The sequence below is a fragment of the Salvelinus alpinus genome, chromosome 34 (genome assembly GCF_045679555.1).
Source record: "Salvelinus alpinus chromosome 34, SLU_Salpinus.1, whole genome shotgun sequence".
NCBI classification, from domain to species: Eukaryota; Metazoa; Chordata; class Actinopteri; order Salmoniformes; family Salmonidae; genus Salvelinus; species Salvelinus alpinus.
In genome coordinates this window covers 25,213,836-25,228,779 of record NC_092119.1, presented here as the reverse complement: position 1 = coordinate 25,228,779, position 14,944 = coordinate 25,213,836, and the positions used below count along the sequence as shown (strand labels likewise).

At 39.8% G+C, this 14,944-nt stretch overlaps 1 protein-coding gene and 1 long non-coding RNA gene across 3 annotated transcripts in view; both read right to left on the bottom strand.

Moving 5' to 3' along the window:
* apoba (apolipoprotein Ba) overlaps nucleotides 1–5,560 on the bottom strand; it is a 41,510-nt gene extending 35,950 nt beyond the window's left edge. For both annotated transcript variants that reach the window (XM_071382098.1, XM_071382099.1), the window contains exons 1-7: nucleotides 5,429–5,560; nucleotides 4,212–4,256; nucleotides 2,091–2,203; nucleotides 1,821–1,966; nucleotides 1,442–1,586; nucleotides 1,201–1,353; nucleotides 539–663 (exon numbers count right to left, since the gene is read on the bottom strand). In XM_071382098.1, coding sequence (XP_071238199.1) covers nucleotides 539–663; nucleotides 1,201–1,353; nucleotides 1,442–1,586; nucleotides 1,821–1,966; nucleotides 2,091–2,203; nucleotides 4,212–4,256; nucleotides 5,429–5,483 — 782 coding nt within the window. In that variant the 5' untranslated portion in view covers nucleotides 5,484–5,560. The remainder of the gene's footprint in view (nucleotides 1–538; nucleotides 664–1,200; nucleotides 1,354–1,441; nucleotides 1,587–1,820; nucleotides 1,967–2,090; nucleotides 2,204–4,211; nucleotides 4,257–5,428) is intronic.
* Nucleotides 5,561–11,613: 6,053 nt separating this feature from the next.
* LOC139563433 (uncharacterized) lies at nucleotides 11,614–14,916 on the bottom strand. The gene is made up of 2 exons (XR_011672561.1): nucleotides 14,826–14,916; nucleotides 11,614–12,315 (listed from the first exon to the last, which is right to left on the bottom strand). It is a non-coding gene; the product is annotated as an uncharacterized lncRNA (long non-coding RNA).
* Between the last annotated feature and the right edge of the window lie 28 nt (nucleotides 14,917–14,944).

The window sequence follows — 14,944 nt, the reverse complement described above, 5'->3', positions numbered from 1 at the left end:
CAGTTGTGATATGTTGGTGGATTCTTGGGGAGGGTAGGCTATGGCCATCTTTTTTTAGTGCTGATCTGATGTAGAATGTAGGCCTACTTGATGTTTGCAATGGCATGGTAGAAGAACCCGTCACACGTAGCGCTTTGAATTAATGGCGACTTTGCGTAATAGGCCCACAGTAGGCTACAACAGCACACACACACACACACACACAAACACACTCACACACACACACACACACACACACACACACACACACACACACACACACACACACACACACACACACACACACACACACACACACACACACACACACACACACACACACACACACACACACACACACACACACACACACACACACACACACACACACACACACACACCACACACACACACTGAGTGTTGATTGATCATGCCATTATTTATCTCGGGAAACGAGAATGGGTTTGGGTGGGAAATCATGAGTGAGTGAGTGTGTCCCTAGCACACACACGCACATTTGCACACCGCACATACACATAAATGTTTGTCGGTGACTTACTCATGTGAGAAGGGCAGGAAGATGTGCTTTTCTGTGCACACAGCATTGGTCATATGCTTTCTCCTGTTGTCAAACTGATAGTTGCAGTCCTGAGTACTACTGATGAGCTTGGACAAAGGACCATTCTGAAGAAAGAGTGATAGCCATATGATGACATTATTACCTTTTTTAAATATCCTGAAAATCTCACTTTTGAAGTTATAAGAAAAGACACATATCAATCAAAATGGCTGTATGGATTGTTCAGGACTTCCTTGAAATGTTTTATAGACTATAATTGCTCTAACATAACATGACATCATATAATATCATATTATATGTCACTTTTAGCAGTCACTTTGAGAGCAAACATTTTTGTACAGGGGTACGATTTTAATTTGATCACCCTGTTGTTGCAGGAAATTTGTAGTGTATTCAAGGTTAAAAAGGCTTCTAAAGTTTGTAATTTTCACTTTTGTATCAAACCCTACAAAAATGTCCATTCATTATAATCCACACAATATTTCACATTTCCTGTTGCTGTAGGATTATTTTTAGACTGTGTGAACCTGGTCAAATTAAGATCCTGTATCTGTATGGGTGGACGCAGAGGGAATCGAACCCACAACATTTCCAACACAGTGAAGTTGTACAGGTTTAATGTTTTGGAAGTCAGGTCTCACCAGGCTTGGGAGGAGGGCCAGCGGGCTGCTGGGGAGCTTCATTCTGCGGAACTGATCACACTGAGACAGATCTCTGGTGAGGGTCACATCTGTATCAATGTCCTTCCTGGAGTTGACCGTGTAGTCAGTCTTGCACAGGCCATGCACAGTGTTCTAATGAGGAAAGGGGAGAAATATACATCAATATTTCCCTCACTTTCCCTCAGTGCAATAGTGCACTTCTAAGAAACACCTGACCTACCATAATGTTGTTGCTCTCCTCCATGACAGGGACGTTGAGTGCGGAGATGATGCCCCTCTTGATGTTCAGGATGTTGACAGGCTCATCTGGCTCTGGGTAGAGGCGTATCCCGACAACCGGCTCCCACGTGATTTTCAGAGGGTTCCTGAATACACACGGTACACCAGACAATAAGTCAACATTGTCAAATTCATTATAGTTGATCTGTTCTTTCACAGGACTAATAATAATAGACTAATAAATAGTGTTATTCATTTTACAAGTGAAAAATGATTGAAATGGTTAAAAAAAATTGGGAAAGTGATGGAAAACATTTTATGTTCAAATCATCTAAATTGACAATACATGTTTTATCTTTATGGTAAATGTTTCCACTGACTTCTCCATAGCAGACTGGAAGGCATCAGCTCCTGCGGCCTGTCTATACACAGGCTCTCCCTGAGGGTCGATGACCGACACCTCACTGAGAGCACAGTTCGCTGTGTGAAGAACGAAGCTGCATTCTTGTGGGACTTCGAGTTCAACCTAAATGAGGAGGATAATAACAAGAGAGGTCAAGCAAACAGAGAGAGGGAGTGTCAGTAAGATAAGAGCTCCCAGGAGAAACATGAAAAAGTGGAGCCACAAAAACAAACAGACATAGGCCTACCTGACATGTGACTTTGGGGCCATTCCTGAGTTTGGATGTACCAGTCACACCATTTTTGCTCTCTGTTGTGTATTGGTACACATATTTCTTAAAGGTCTTAAACCTTGCTGACACTGGAGATCACAAATAATGGGCAAATCAATTTTAATAATGTCACTGAATGTACAAGTATTATATCAAGTATTATATAATTTATATCAATACTTCTAATATACTAGCTACTAGCCACTGGCTACGTTTTAGATGTACAGCACCAGTCAAAAGTTTGGACTCACCTACACATTCCAGGGTTTTTCTTTATTTTACTATTTTCTACACTATAAAATAACAGTGAAGACATCAAAACTACAAAATGACACATATGTAATCATGTAGTAACCAAGAAAGTGTTAAACAAATCAAAATATATTTTATGTTTGAGATTCTTCAAAGTAGCCACCCTTTGGCTTGATGACAGCTTCACACACTCCTGTCATTCTCTCAACCGGCATCATGAGGTAGTCGCCTGGAATGCATTTCAATTAACAGGTGTGCCCTGTTAAAAGTTAATTTGTGGAATTTCTTTCCTTCTTAATCCATGTGAGCCAATCAGTTGTGTTATGATAAGGTAGGGGTGGTATACAGAAGATAGCCTTATTTGGTAAAAGACCAAGTCCATACTATGGAAAGAATAGCTCAAATAAGCAAAGTGAAATGACAGTCCATCATTACTTCAAGACATGAAGGTCAGTCAATGCGGAAAGTTTCAAGAACTTTGAAAGTTTCTTCAAGTGCAGTCCCAAAAACCATCAAGCGCATTGGCTCTCATGAGGACCGCCACAGGAAAGGAAGACCCAGAGTTACCTCTGCTGCAGAGGACAAGTTCATTAGATTTACCAGCCTCAGAAATTGCAGCCCAAATAAATGCTTCACAGAGTTCAAGTAACAGACACTTCTCAACATCAACTGTTCAGAGGACACTTTGTGAATCAGGCCTTCATGGTCGAATTTCTGCAAAGAAATCACTACTAAAGGACACCAATAATAAGATAGACTTGCTTGGACCAAGAAACACGAGCAATGGACATTAGACCGGTGTAAATATGTCCTTTGGTTAGATGAGTCCAAATTTGAGATCTTTGGATCCAACCGCCGTGTCTTTGTGAGACGTAGAGTAGGTGAACGGATGATCTCTGCATGTGTGGTTCCCACCGTGAAGCATGGAGGAGGTGTGATAATGTGGCGGTGCCTTGCTGGTGACACTGTCTGTGATTTATTTAGAATTCAAGGCACACTTAACCAGCATGGCTAGCACAGCATTCTGCAGTGATACGCCATCCCATCTGGTTTGTGCTTAGTGGGACTATCCTTTGTTTTTCAACAGGACAATGACCCAAAACACACGTCCAGGCTGTGTAAGGACTATTTGACCAAGGAGAGTGATGAAGTGCTGCATTAGATGACCTGGCCTCCACGAAAAACAGCCAACAAGTGCTCAGCAAATGTGGGAACTCCTTCAAGACTGTTGGAAAAGCATTCCTTGTGATGCTGGTTGAGAGAATGCCAAGGCTGTTCAAAGCTGTCATCAAGGCAAAGGGTGGCTTCTTTTAAGAATCTCAAAACTAAAATATATTTTGATTTGTTTAACACTTTTTTGGTTACTACATGATTCCATATGTGTTATTTCATAGTTGTGATGTCTTCACTATTATTCTACAATGTAGAAAATCGTTTTTTTTTTTTTAAAGCTTGAATGAGTAGGTGTGTTCAAACTTTTCACTGGTACTGTACTTCTACATAATGCAAAACAAAACATACTTTTTTTAAATGAAGAATAAAAAAAACAAAAAGGGGTTTGCCTTAATTAAGTCAATATTTTTTACACAACATCCTGGGTTCACAGTCGAAGTTCCACATCACCACTTGAACTCTGGACCTTTACTGAGTAAATGGAAATTCTCTTAGGGAATAACATCAATTGTACTAATCATGAACATCATGGCGCAAGAGTTCAGATCCAGCCATGTTATCTCTGTTATCTCCAGTTCCACTAAAACTCAAAACCCAGGACAGGCATCGATCTAAAAGCATTTATTTACTGAATGTAAGATTAACAGTTCAAGTAAATCCTTAGAGACTTACATGGGCATGATGACATCTGTTCATCAGCATTCTCACTGCCTTTCTCTAAAAAGCAAATAAAAGAGTCCTAATTTTAGTGAAAAATTTTACATTGGTGTAGCATTTATTTATACTGAACAAAATATAAATGCAACAAGTTACAGTTCATATAAGGAAATCAGTCAATTAAAATAAATTCATTAGGCACTAATCTACAGATTTCACATGACTGGGAATACAGATATGCATCTGTGTGACAACCATTTGCCTCATGTAGTGTGACACATCTCCTTCGCATAGAGTTGATTAGGCTGTTGATTGTGGCCTGTGGAATGTTGTCCCACTCCTCTTCGATGGCTATGCGTAGTTGCTGGATTTTGGCGGATACTGGAACACGATGTCGAACAGGTCGATCCAGAGCATCCCCATCTTGCTCAATGGGTGACATGTCTGGTGAGTATGCAGGCCATGGAAAAACTGGAAAATGTTCAGCTTCCAGGAATTGTGTATAGATCTTGCAACACAGGGCCATGATGCCGGTTGGACGTACTGCCAAATTCTTTAAAACGACATTGGAGGAGCCTTATGGTAGAGACATTAACATTTAATTCTCTAGCAACAGCTCTGGTGGACATTCCTGCAGTCAGCATGCCAATTGCACGCTCCCTCAAAACTTGAGACATCTGTGTCATTGTGTTGTGTGACAATCCTGCACATTGTAGAGCAGCCTTTTATTGTCCCCATCACAAGGCGCACCTGTGTAATGATCATGCTGTTTAATAAGCTTTTTAATGTGCCACACCTGTCAGGTGGATGGATTATCTTGGCAAAGGAGAAATGCTCACTAACAGGCATGTAAACAAATTTGTGCACAAAATTTTAGAGAAATATGCGTTTTGTGCGTATGGACAATTTCTGGGATCTTTTATTTCAGCTCATGAAACATGGGACCAACACTTGACATGTTGTTTTTATATTTTTGTTCAGTATACTTTGCTACATTGAATATGCATAAATGTCAGACATGCAGTTGAGCATATATTTTTTGACATATATTTTTCAAACTATCCAAAATAATTGAATGTCATTAATTAAAGTTGATTGTAGTATAGAATATAATTATTTTCCTAATATATTACTAAATTATGTATCTTCCTATATTGACTAAATCAAATGAAAATGATGAATGGTTTTCACTATCTTATGAAAATCAGAGAGTAATAAAATATAAAACTTACGAGCAAAGACATTGGTGCTCAGAAGAAGTAATAACCAGATCTTGGGGTCCCCCATGATGGGCGCTAAACAACAAAAAAAGCTCTGTCCCTTATGTTTGGTTGAGCTCTCTCTCAACCGTAACTGATTCACTAACCACAGGACCTAGATTTTTTATAATGTCTCCCCATATCTCTCCTAGTCCCTCCCAAAGACAGCCCAACTGAGAGCTATGGTAGATAAATCAATGGTGCAAATGTTGTGGCCAATCCAAAGGTCATCAACTTTGACTAGTTGAACAAAGGAGACAATTGTCACTGTTCTAGAATATGTGAATTGCACATTTGTCAGTATTGATTCTCCCGTTTAGCAATTGTTTTGGATCAAAATATCATTGTCTCCTGTTTTGTTTCTCAGGGATCTACTGTAGCAACTTGCAACAACTACCCGTTGCACATTATATAGGTCAGTATACTGTATGAGGAATTATAGCTATGCCCTAATCCATGTATAGTTTTTAGAAAAGTTGGAAAAGGTTTTCGTACATGATTTAAATTACACAAAAGTCTATTATAGAGATGCACGCTGAACAGTAGGATTTGGTATATACAGTATCAGTTAAAAGTTTGGACACACTTACTCATTCAAGGGTTTCTCTTTATTTTACTATTTTCTATATTGTAGAATAATAGTGAAGACATCAAAACTGAAATAACACACACAGAATCATGTAGTAACCAAAGAAGTGTTAAACAAATCAAAATAAATTGTATATTTGAGATTCTTCAAAGTAGCCACCCTTTGCCTTGATGACAGCTTTGCACACTCTTGGCATTCTCTCAACCAGCATCATGAGGTAGTCACCTGGAATGCATTTCAATTAACAAGTGTGCCTTGTTAAAAGTTAATTTGTGGAATTTCTTTCCTTCTTAATGCGTTTGAGCCAATCAGTTGTGTTGTGACAAGGTAGGGGTGATATACAGAAGATAGCCCTATTTGGTAAAAGACCAAGTCCATATTATGGCAAGAACAGCTCAAATAAGCAAAGAGAAATGACAGTCCATCATTACTTCAAGACATGAAGGTCAGTCAATGCTGTACATTTCAAGAACTTTGAAAGTTTCTTCAAGTGCAGTCCCAAAAACCATCAAGCGCTATGATGAAACTGGCTCTCATGAGGACCGCCACAGGAAAGAAAGACCAAGAGTTACCTCTGCTGCAGAGGATAAGTTCATTAAAGTTACCAGCCACAGAAATTGCAGCACAAATAAATGCTTCATAGAATTCAAGTAGCAGACACATCTCAACATCAACTGTTCAGAGGAGACTGCTTGAATCAGACCTTCATGGTCGAATTGCTGCAAAGAAACCACTACTAAAGGACATCAATAAGAAGAAGAGACTTGCTTGGGCCAAGAAGCACGAGCAATGAACATTAGACCGGTGTAAATCTGTCCTTTGGTCTGATGAGTCCAAATTTGAGATTTTTGGTTCCAACCGCCATGTCTTTGTGAGATGCAGAGTAGGTGAACGGATGATCTCTGCATGTGTGGTTCACACCGTGAAGCATGGAGGAGGACGTGTGATGGTGTGGGAGTGCTTTGCTGGTGACACTGTCAGTGATTTATTTAGAATTCAAGGCACACTTAACCAGCATGGCTACCACAGCATTCTGCAGCAATACGCCATCCCATCTGGTTTGCTCTTAGTCAGGCAAAGGGTGGCTACTTTGAAGAATCTCAAATATAAAATATATTTTGATTTGTTTAACACTTTTTTGGTTACTACATGATTCCATATGTGTTATTTCATAAATGTGATGTCTTCACTATTATTCTACAATGTAGAAAATAGTAAAAAAATAAATAAAAAAAACTTAAATGAGTAGGTGTGTCCAAACTTTTGACTGGTACTCTGTATTTATATTTTTAAGATTTTGGAACTTGCAGAGATCTGATACAGGTCTGATAAACGTTCAGTTTAATATCTGTTTAACATTCCAAGAACCCTATCAGTATGACTTAACGATCTGCTAACCTGTGCAACCCTACTGCTATATAGGTGGCCTGGAACATGACATGCTGCTTCTGCAGCTGGTGTATGTAGTGTGCCTCATTGATTACAGTGGGGGTGTTTCAACTACAGCTGGTGGACATTAAAGAAACAGACATTCAACGCTTGAAGTGTAGTTTTGGCGGGAGCCGTGTGACCCATCAGACTCAACCTATTTTCTCTGCTTTTCTGCCGTAGTTTAAAACCTTATGCCAACCTACAACCTGTCAACAAAAATGTAAGGAATCTATTCTTGGCAAAATAGTTTTTACCCAAACATAGATTAAATGGCACAAGATGTGACTTGATATCAAACATAAGGATAACATTGTATTTTTAAAAGCAAACACACCAGTTAATGCACAACTGAGATGCAAAGTAATGTTTGTTTTTCAGTAAACCGTGTTATTTGAATATAACCTCTGAGGTAGCTGACATGGTCTGCCAAAGTACTTTTTAAAAATGTTTATCTTTCAATTAACCCCATAGTCGGATGTTGAGGCGTGTGTGCTGATTGGTCACCATACATTTGTTTTCCTGGAGGTGCGAGACCTTTTACAGTTTGAATTTAACTTAACCTTGGTGGTGAGAAAATATGTAAGTATGAAAGTACCCGTTTTTTCAACAAGCAAAAGTTGCACTTTTTCTGGCATGTACTGTAGGCTGTCTTTGTTTTTTAGCCCACATCCCCAGTGTAAGCCTGCCTTAAACAAGTAGCAAATGGGTTTCCCAACAATCACTAGGGCTAAATAAAAATCGGGTCACTAAACTCGCTAAAGATAATAAAAAAGCTTTCTAAGCTTTTTCACAAGGCAATGCACAGTAGCTTTAAAATGCTGATTGTACAGTGAGAGCACAACAGCCTAACGTTTAGTGACCCCTGATGAACTGTAAATAATGAATGTATAGTTAACCTGGTTGGGCAATAGCCAACTACAGCCATCCAATATATGACACAGGGGAAGCAGGCAAGTAGTTGGAGTATCACTATCAAGTCAGATGGTATAGGCTTTGAGATGAGGAATTCCTAAGCAAAACTGTTGCCATATGGTCAATTCCATGATAACAAGATGCTGAGACTCTGATTTTTCCCTTTAAAATGTATGTCAAACAAAATCCAATGATTGCTATGTTAAACAAACCACACAAATCTATGCACAGTGACTACTTTAACCTTTCTAGGACACATGTTCCGCTAGCGGAACCCCTGACAACATTCCGCTGAAAAGGCAGCGTGGGTAATTCAAAAATGTTTTTTTGAAATATGTAACTTTCACACATTAACAAGTCCAATACAGCAAATGAAAGATAAACATCTTGTTAATCTACCCATCATGTCCGATTTAAAACATGTTTTACAGCGAAAACACAACATATGATGATGTTAGATCACCGCCAAGTCCAAAAAACACAATATACTTGCGTACTATTGTTTGTACAGATGAACGTGGTACCTTCAGGCGTTTGGAAATTGCTCCCAAAGATGAACCAGACTTGTGGAGGTCTACAATTTTCTTTCCGAGGTCTAAAGGCCCAGTCAACTTAGTGTATGTAAACTTCTGACACACTGGAATTGTGATACAGTGAATTATAAGTGAAATAATCTGTCTGTAAACAATTGTTGGAAACATTACTTGTGGCATGCACAAAGTAGATGTCCTAACCGACTTGCCAAAACTATAGTTTATTAACAAGAAATCTGTGGAGTGGTTGAAAAACGAGTTTTAATGACTCCAACCTAAATGTATGTAAACTTCCGACTTCAACTGTAAATGTTCAGTGGACTTTGTTAGAAGTCCTTGTGCATAGTTGTAGGATTTCTTACATTTTTCAATCATTGTTTTTGATTGATAAAACATTTTAAATAGTCTCAGCGTCACTCTGTTACCGTGGAATTATAGTCAAGTCAACCTTGTTCATTCTAAACTGAGTGATGTAATTGATGAGTGAGACCTGGAAATCAGATTTACATCAAATGCAGAAACCAAATTTACAGTGCATTCGGAAAATGTTATTTTTCCACATTTTGTTACGTTACAGACTTAAAAAACAGGTGAAAACAGGTTTTAAGAAATGTTTGTAAATGTATAAAAAAATTCGAACAGAAATACCTTATAAGTATTCAGACCCTTTGCTTTGAGACGTAAAATTGAGCTCAGGTGCATCCTGTTTCCATTGATCATCCTTGAGATGTTTCAACAACTTGATTGGAGTCCATCTGTGGTAAATTCAATTGATTGGAAATTATTTGGAAAGGCACACACCTGTCTATAGTTGACATTGTATGTCAGATCAAAAACCAAGCCATGAGGTCGAAGGAATTGGCCATAGAGCTCCGAGACAGGATTGTGTCGAGGCACAGATCTGGGGAAGGGTACAGAAACATTTCTGCAGCATTGAAGGTCCCCAAGAACACAGTGGCCTCCATCATCCTTAAATGGAATACGTTTGGAAGTTTGGAGGCTACAATATTCATTGAACAAAAACATAAGTGCAACATGCAAGAATTTCAACAATTTTTCTGAATTACAGTTCATAATAAGGAAATCAGTTACTGGTAAATTAATTAATTAGACTCTAATCTATGGATTTCACATATTTGGGCATAGTCCCACACACTAGGGAGCCAGACCCAGCCAATCAGAATAAGTTTTTCCCCACAAAAGGGCTTTATTACAGACAGAAATGCTCCTCAGTTTCATCAGCTGTCCTGGTGGCTGGTCTGAGACTATCCCGCAGGTGAAGAAGTTGGATGTGGAGGTCCTGGGCTGGCATGGTTACACGTGGTCTGCAGTTGTGAGGCCGGTTGGATGTACTGCTAAATTCTCTAAAACGACATTGTAGGAGGCTTATGGTAGAGAAATTAGCAATTCTCTGGCAACAGCTCTGGTGGACATCCCTGCAGTCAGCATGCCAATTGCACGCTCCCTCAAAACTTGAGACATCTGTGTCATTGTGTTGTTTGACAAAACTGCACATTGTAGTGGCCTTTTATTGTCCCCAGTACAAGGTGCACCTGTGTAATGATCATGCTGTTTAATCAGCTTCTTGATGTGCCACACCTGTCAGGTGGATGGATTATCTTGGCAAAGGAGAAATGCTCACTAACATGGCTGTAAACAAATTTGTGCACAACATTTTAGAGAAATAAGCTTTTTGTGCATATGGAACATTTCTGGGATATTTTATTTTAGCTCATGAAACATGGGACCAACACTTTACATGTTGCCTTTATATTTTTTTTCAGTACATTTTACTCAACTAGAGATTGAAATAAATTGTTTATTTTAAAAGATGGGCTTGGCTAACATGGACTGTTTCCTCACCTAATTTGTTGGTTATTTACCAGGTAACAAGAAGTGAAAACAAATAGGCCTACAGTACCACAGCGAGGTCATGCAGGTGTGTGTGTGCGTGTTAGTCAGATTACCCAGTGTCCACAACAACACGATTGATCATTCTTTGCCCCTAGTGCATGCTCGCAACCCACATCTTGTCTCCGTCTCCTCTTCCGGAGGGCCTAAGACTCTTGGACCACGACTGAGTACACCCTGGCCTGACACCTGGACGTGCCTGGCCCCCCATCTACCTCCCTATTGCTGCCTCCACTGGTTCTTTCTCCCACTCAAGTCACTGACCCCCACACACCCAGAAACTTGGGATTCCATTACATCTGACCATAAGGTTTTGAATGTATGCTTTTATACGGTCTGTATCTCTATTACAGAAAGTCAAATAAAGATTTGTGCCAACCGGAAGTGTGACTTCTTTCCCCAATGATTTCCTATGGCTGAGGTATTTTGTCAGTTATCAGTTATTCTATACCAAGGCTAGATGAAGCTGAATGGCAACAACAACACACACACACACAACTGCAATACTTGTGAATCTCATTGGTACATGACTGTTCAGTATAATGTCCATCGTGAATATCCACCAGTGAAAATATGGATTTCTTGTTTGAATTAATTAAAAAAACAAAATGTTTTATTTAACTAGGCAAGTCAGTTAGGAACAAATTCTAATTTACAATGACCGCCTAGCCCGGCCAAACTCGGGCCAATTGTGCGTCACCCTATGGGACTCCCAATCACGGCTGGATGTGATGGAGCGTGGATTCAAACCAGGGACTGTAGTGATGCCTCTTACACTGAGATGCAGTGCCTTAGACCGCTGCGCCACTCGGGAGCCAATTAAGGTTTTATTAAAAGGGACATAAATACACAACAAAATAAGTTTATAAAATAAAGTAATAGATAGGAAAAGCAATTTACTACATAAATTATAGTCAGAGCCTCTCCCCTTTGTTTGCTTAACTGGGGGAATGGGATGGATAACAATAGGCAGGGTGGGGCTCAACAGGTGGAATGTCTCCCAAAGCCCTATGGGCCCTGGTCAAAATTAGTGCACTATGTATACGGAATAGGGTGCCATTTGGAACACATTCCATCTGTTGATGAAGCCACCTGAAATCAGTGGCTGCATACCAATTGTCCATCTCTCTCCTCATGGATATCCAAGCATTGACTAGGTGTAAGCATTGGTTTGAGCTACTTTACACCATTGTTAAATCCCTGAGATGAGAAGAAATGTGCAAGTCAATACTTTGGGAGAATGACAATGTATATGCAGCAATTGTTAATGGTCACACAGCCTTCAGTCATTAGTAAAAAATAAAACATCTATAAAAGGGCAAATAACTGACAATTTGTTGCAGTAATAGGTAAGACAATGGATCCAGAGCTGTATAGGTTAAATATGGACTTTAAAGTAACAGGCAGGTAGAGGGGGGATATGGCCAGGGACGTCCAGGTGTCAGGCCAGGGTGTCCTAAGTTGTGGTCCAAGAGCCTCAGGCCCTCCGGAAGGGGAGACAGAGAAAATATTAGGGTTAGTGAGAGCATGGCTAAGACCATAGTACTGTACACCACATGCACTGGGGGTAGAGAACAATCAATAGTGTTGCTGTGGATACTGGATAATCTGACTAACACACACACACTTGTTTGACCTTGTTGTGATACTTTAGGACTACTTATGTTCGTTTCTGAATCAATTCAGGTAGCCCTCAATGTCCTGCGTTTTTGTTAACCATGGCAGCCAGCATTGTAAATAAAAATACGTGCAGAAAGATAATGAGCCTCTGTGTCTCTGGATCCTTCCCCCTTAATTTATGTTTCATGTCAGCTAGGCCCATCTTTTCAAAGAAACACCATTTATTTAAATCTCTATTTTAGTAAAATAAGGAGCCTATTTTTTCAGTCCTTGTTACCTGGTAAAATAAGCAACAACCATGGATAACCACAAGAAGAACAAGGTGAGGAAACAGTCCATGTCAGCGAGGCTCATCCTGATTTTTCTCCCCAATTTCAATCTAGTCTCACCGCTTCAACTCCCAAACGGGCTTGGGAGGCAAAAGGCAGAGTCATACGTCCTCCGAAACACCCGCCCGCTTTACCCGGCAGCCAGCTGCACCAATGCATCGGATTCCTCCAGTCAACTGACGACTGAGGTCAGCCTGCAGGCGCCCGGCCTGCAACAAGGAGTTGCTAGAGCACGATGAGCCAAGTAAGGTCCCCCCCGGCCAACACTGGGACAATTGTGCGCTGCCCTATGGGATTACCGATCACGACCGGTTTTGATACAGCCTGGGATTGAACCCAGGTCTGTAGTGACGCATCTAGCAATAAGATGCAGTGCCTTAGACCGCTGTGCAACTTGGAAGGCCCTCAGGCCCATCTTTTTAAAGAAACACCATTTATTTAAGTAGTTTTGTTCTGGTCACAAGATAATCCAGAAAATTACAATAAACAGCACCACAATCAGGCAGAAAACGGAATGTTCTATTCTCAGCCAGGGCCATCTTTTCAAAGAAAACAATGAAATTATCTCTATTTCAGGTAAATAAGCAGATTTGTTGTGGATACAAGAAAATCCTAATAATTCAGCTAAAGAGTGCCACAGTCATGCAGGAAAATCTGATTGTTCTATTATAGAGTGAGAACAATTAGTTTCCTTGGCTGATATGGCTGCTACTTAGAAATAGTATAACAGTAAATGAATAGATGACATTCACTGCTATGAGGCCATCTCCAATATAATTGCATTGTTTACACAGACCCACCGTGGACCTTTGACAAATACATCTCCGTCCAATAGTTTGTTTTGCAGTGGTGTAAAGTACTTTAGTACTTTCAAGTAATTTTAATTAAGTATTTTTGGGGGGTATCTGTACTTTATTATTTATATTTTTGACAACTTTTTCTTCACTATACGTATTCCTAAAGAAAATTATGTACTTTTTACTCCATACATTTTCCCTGACACTCAAAAGTACTCGTTGCATTTTGAATGATTAGCAGGACAGAACAATTGTGTAATTCACACACTTATCAAGAGAACATCCCTGGTCTTCCCTATTGCCTCTGATCTGGCGGACTCACTAAACACACATGCTTCATTTGTAAATTATGTCTGAGTGTCTGTAAATTATGTCTGAGTGTTGGAGCATGCCCCTGGCAAAGACAATGGTGCCTTCTGGTTTACATAATAAGGAATTTGAAAAGATGTATACATTTACTTTTGATACTTAATTATATTTAAAACCAAATACTTTAGACTTTTACTCAAGTACTGTTTTTATACTGGGTGACTTTCACTTGAGTCATTTTCTATAAAAGGTATCTTTATTTTTACTCAAGTATGACATTTTGGGTACTTTTTCCACCACTGCTGTTTTGTCAACGAACTCAATCTATTCGAATACTGGTGGTAACCATATGATCCCAATGTAGCCTAGTAGGTAGCCTAGTAAAACGATGCCCCCCTCTGGTATATTATTTTGCGAACTACCTGGATCCTAGGTTAAATGCGGCAAACACATTTTGGTTGAATGCATTCAGCTGTGAAACTGACTTGGTATCTCCTTTCACTTCGTTCCTGTTTCCGTTTACTACTCAAATATATTGAACTTAAGTCAGACGAAATTAACTACAATACACTGGTCTGAAATATATTAGCATTACTAGGCTACACAGAACCACGGCGGACCCATTGTAAATGTATTTTTTTATCATATTAAAACGTGTCCCAGTGCAACATGCCTAGATCTTCCCAATGTGGCAGGGTTTATGGCGAGTTCTATGAAATAAGAGCTGGTATGGCCGTATTCTAGCCAACGAGTTCTCACGCGGGTGCCCGATGGCTATAGTGTAGCAGGGCTGCAAACAAAAGACATAAAGGCAAAGAGGGATGGGCTATCAGCTGATCATAGCCAATGTAGATGGCTATTACCTAGCTTTGCTGTCGAAACATGCTAGTTTTTACTTGATTTGAGCTTGTTCTGCTACTGACATATGCCTCGACTTACTATCAAGGAGTCGATGTGCCTCCTTCCCAGACGACAAGCAACTGTAAAATATTCGCAACTCACCGCCCGGCGCTCGTGCAGTGCAGAACGAGTGCAGCAGCGCGCTTTTATTTTGAAGG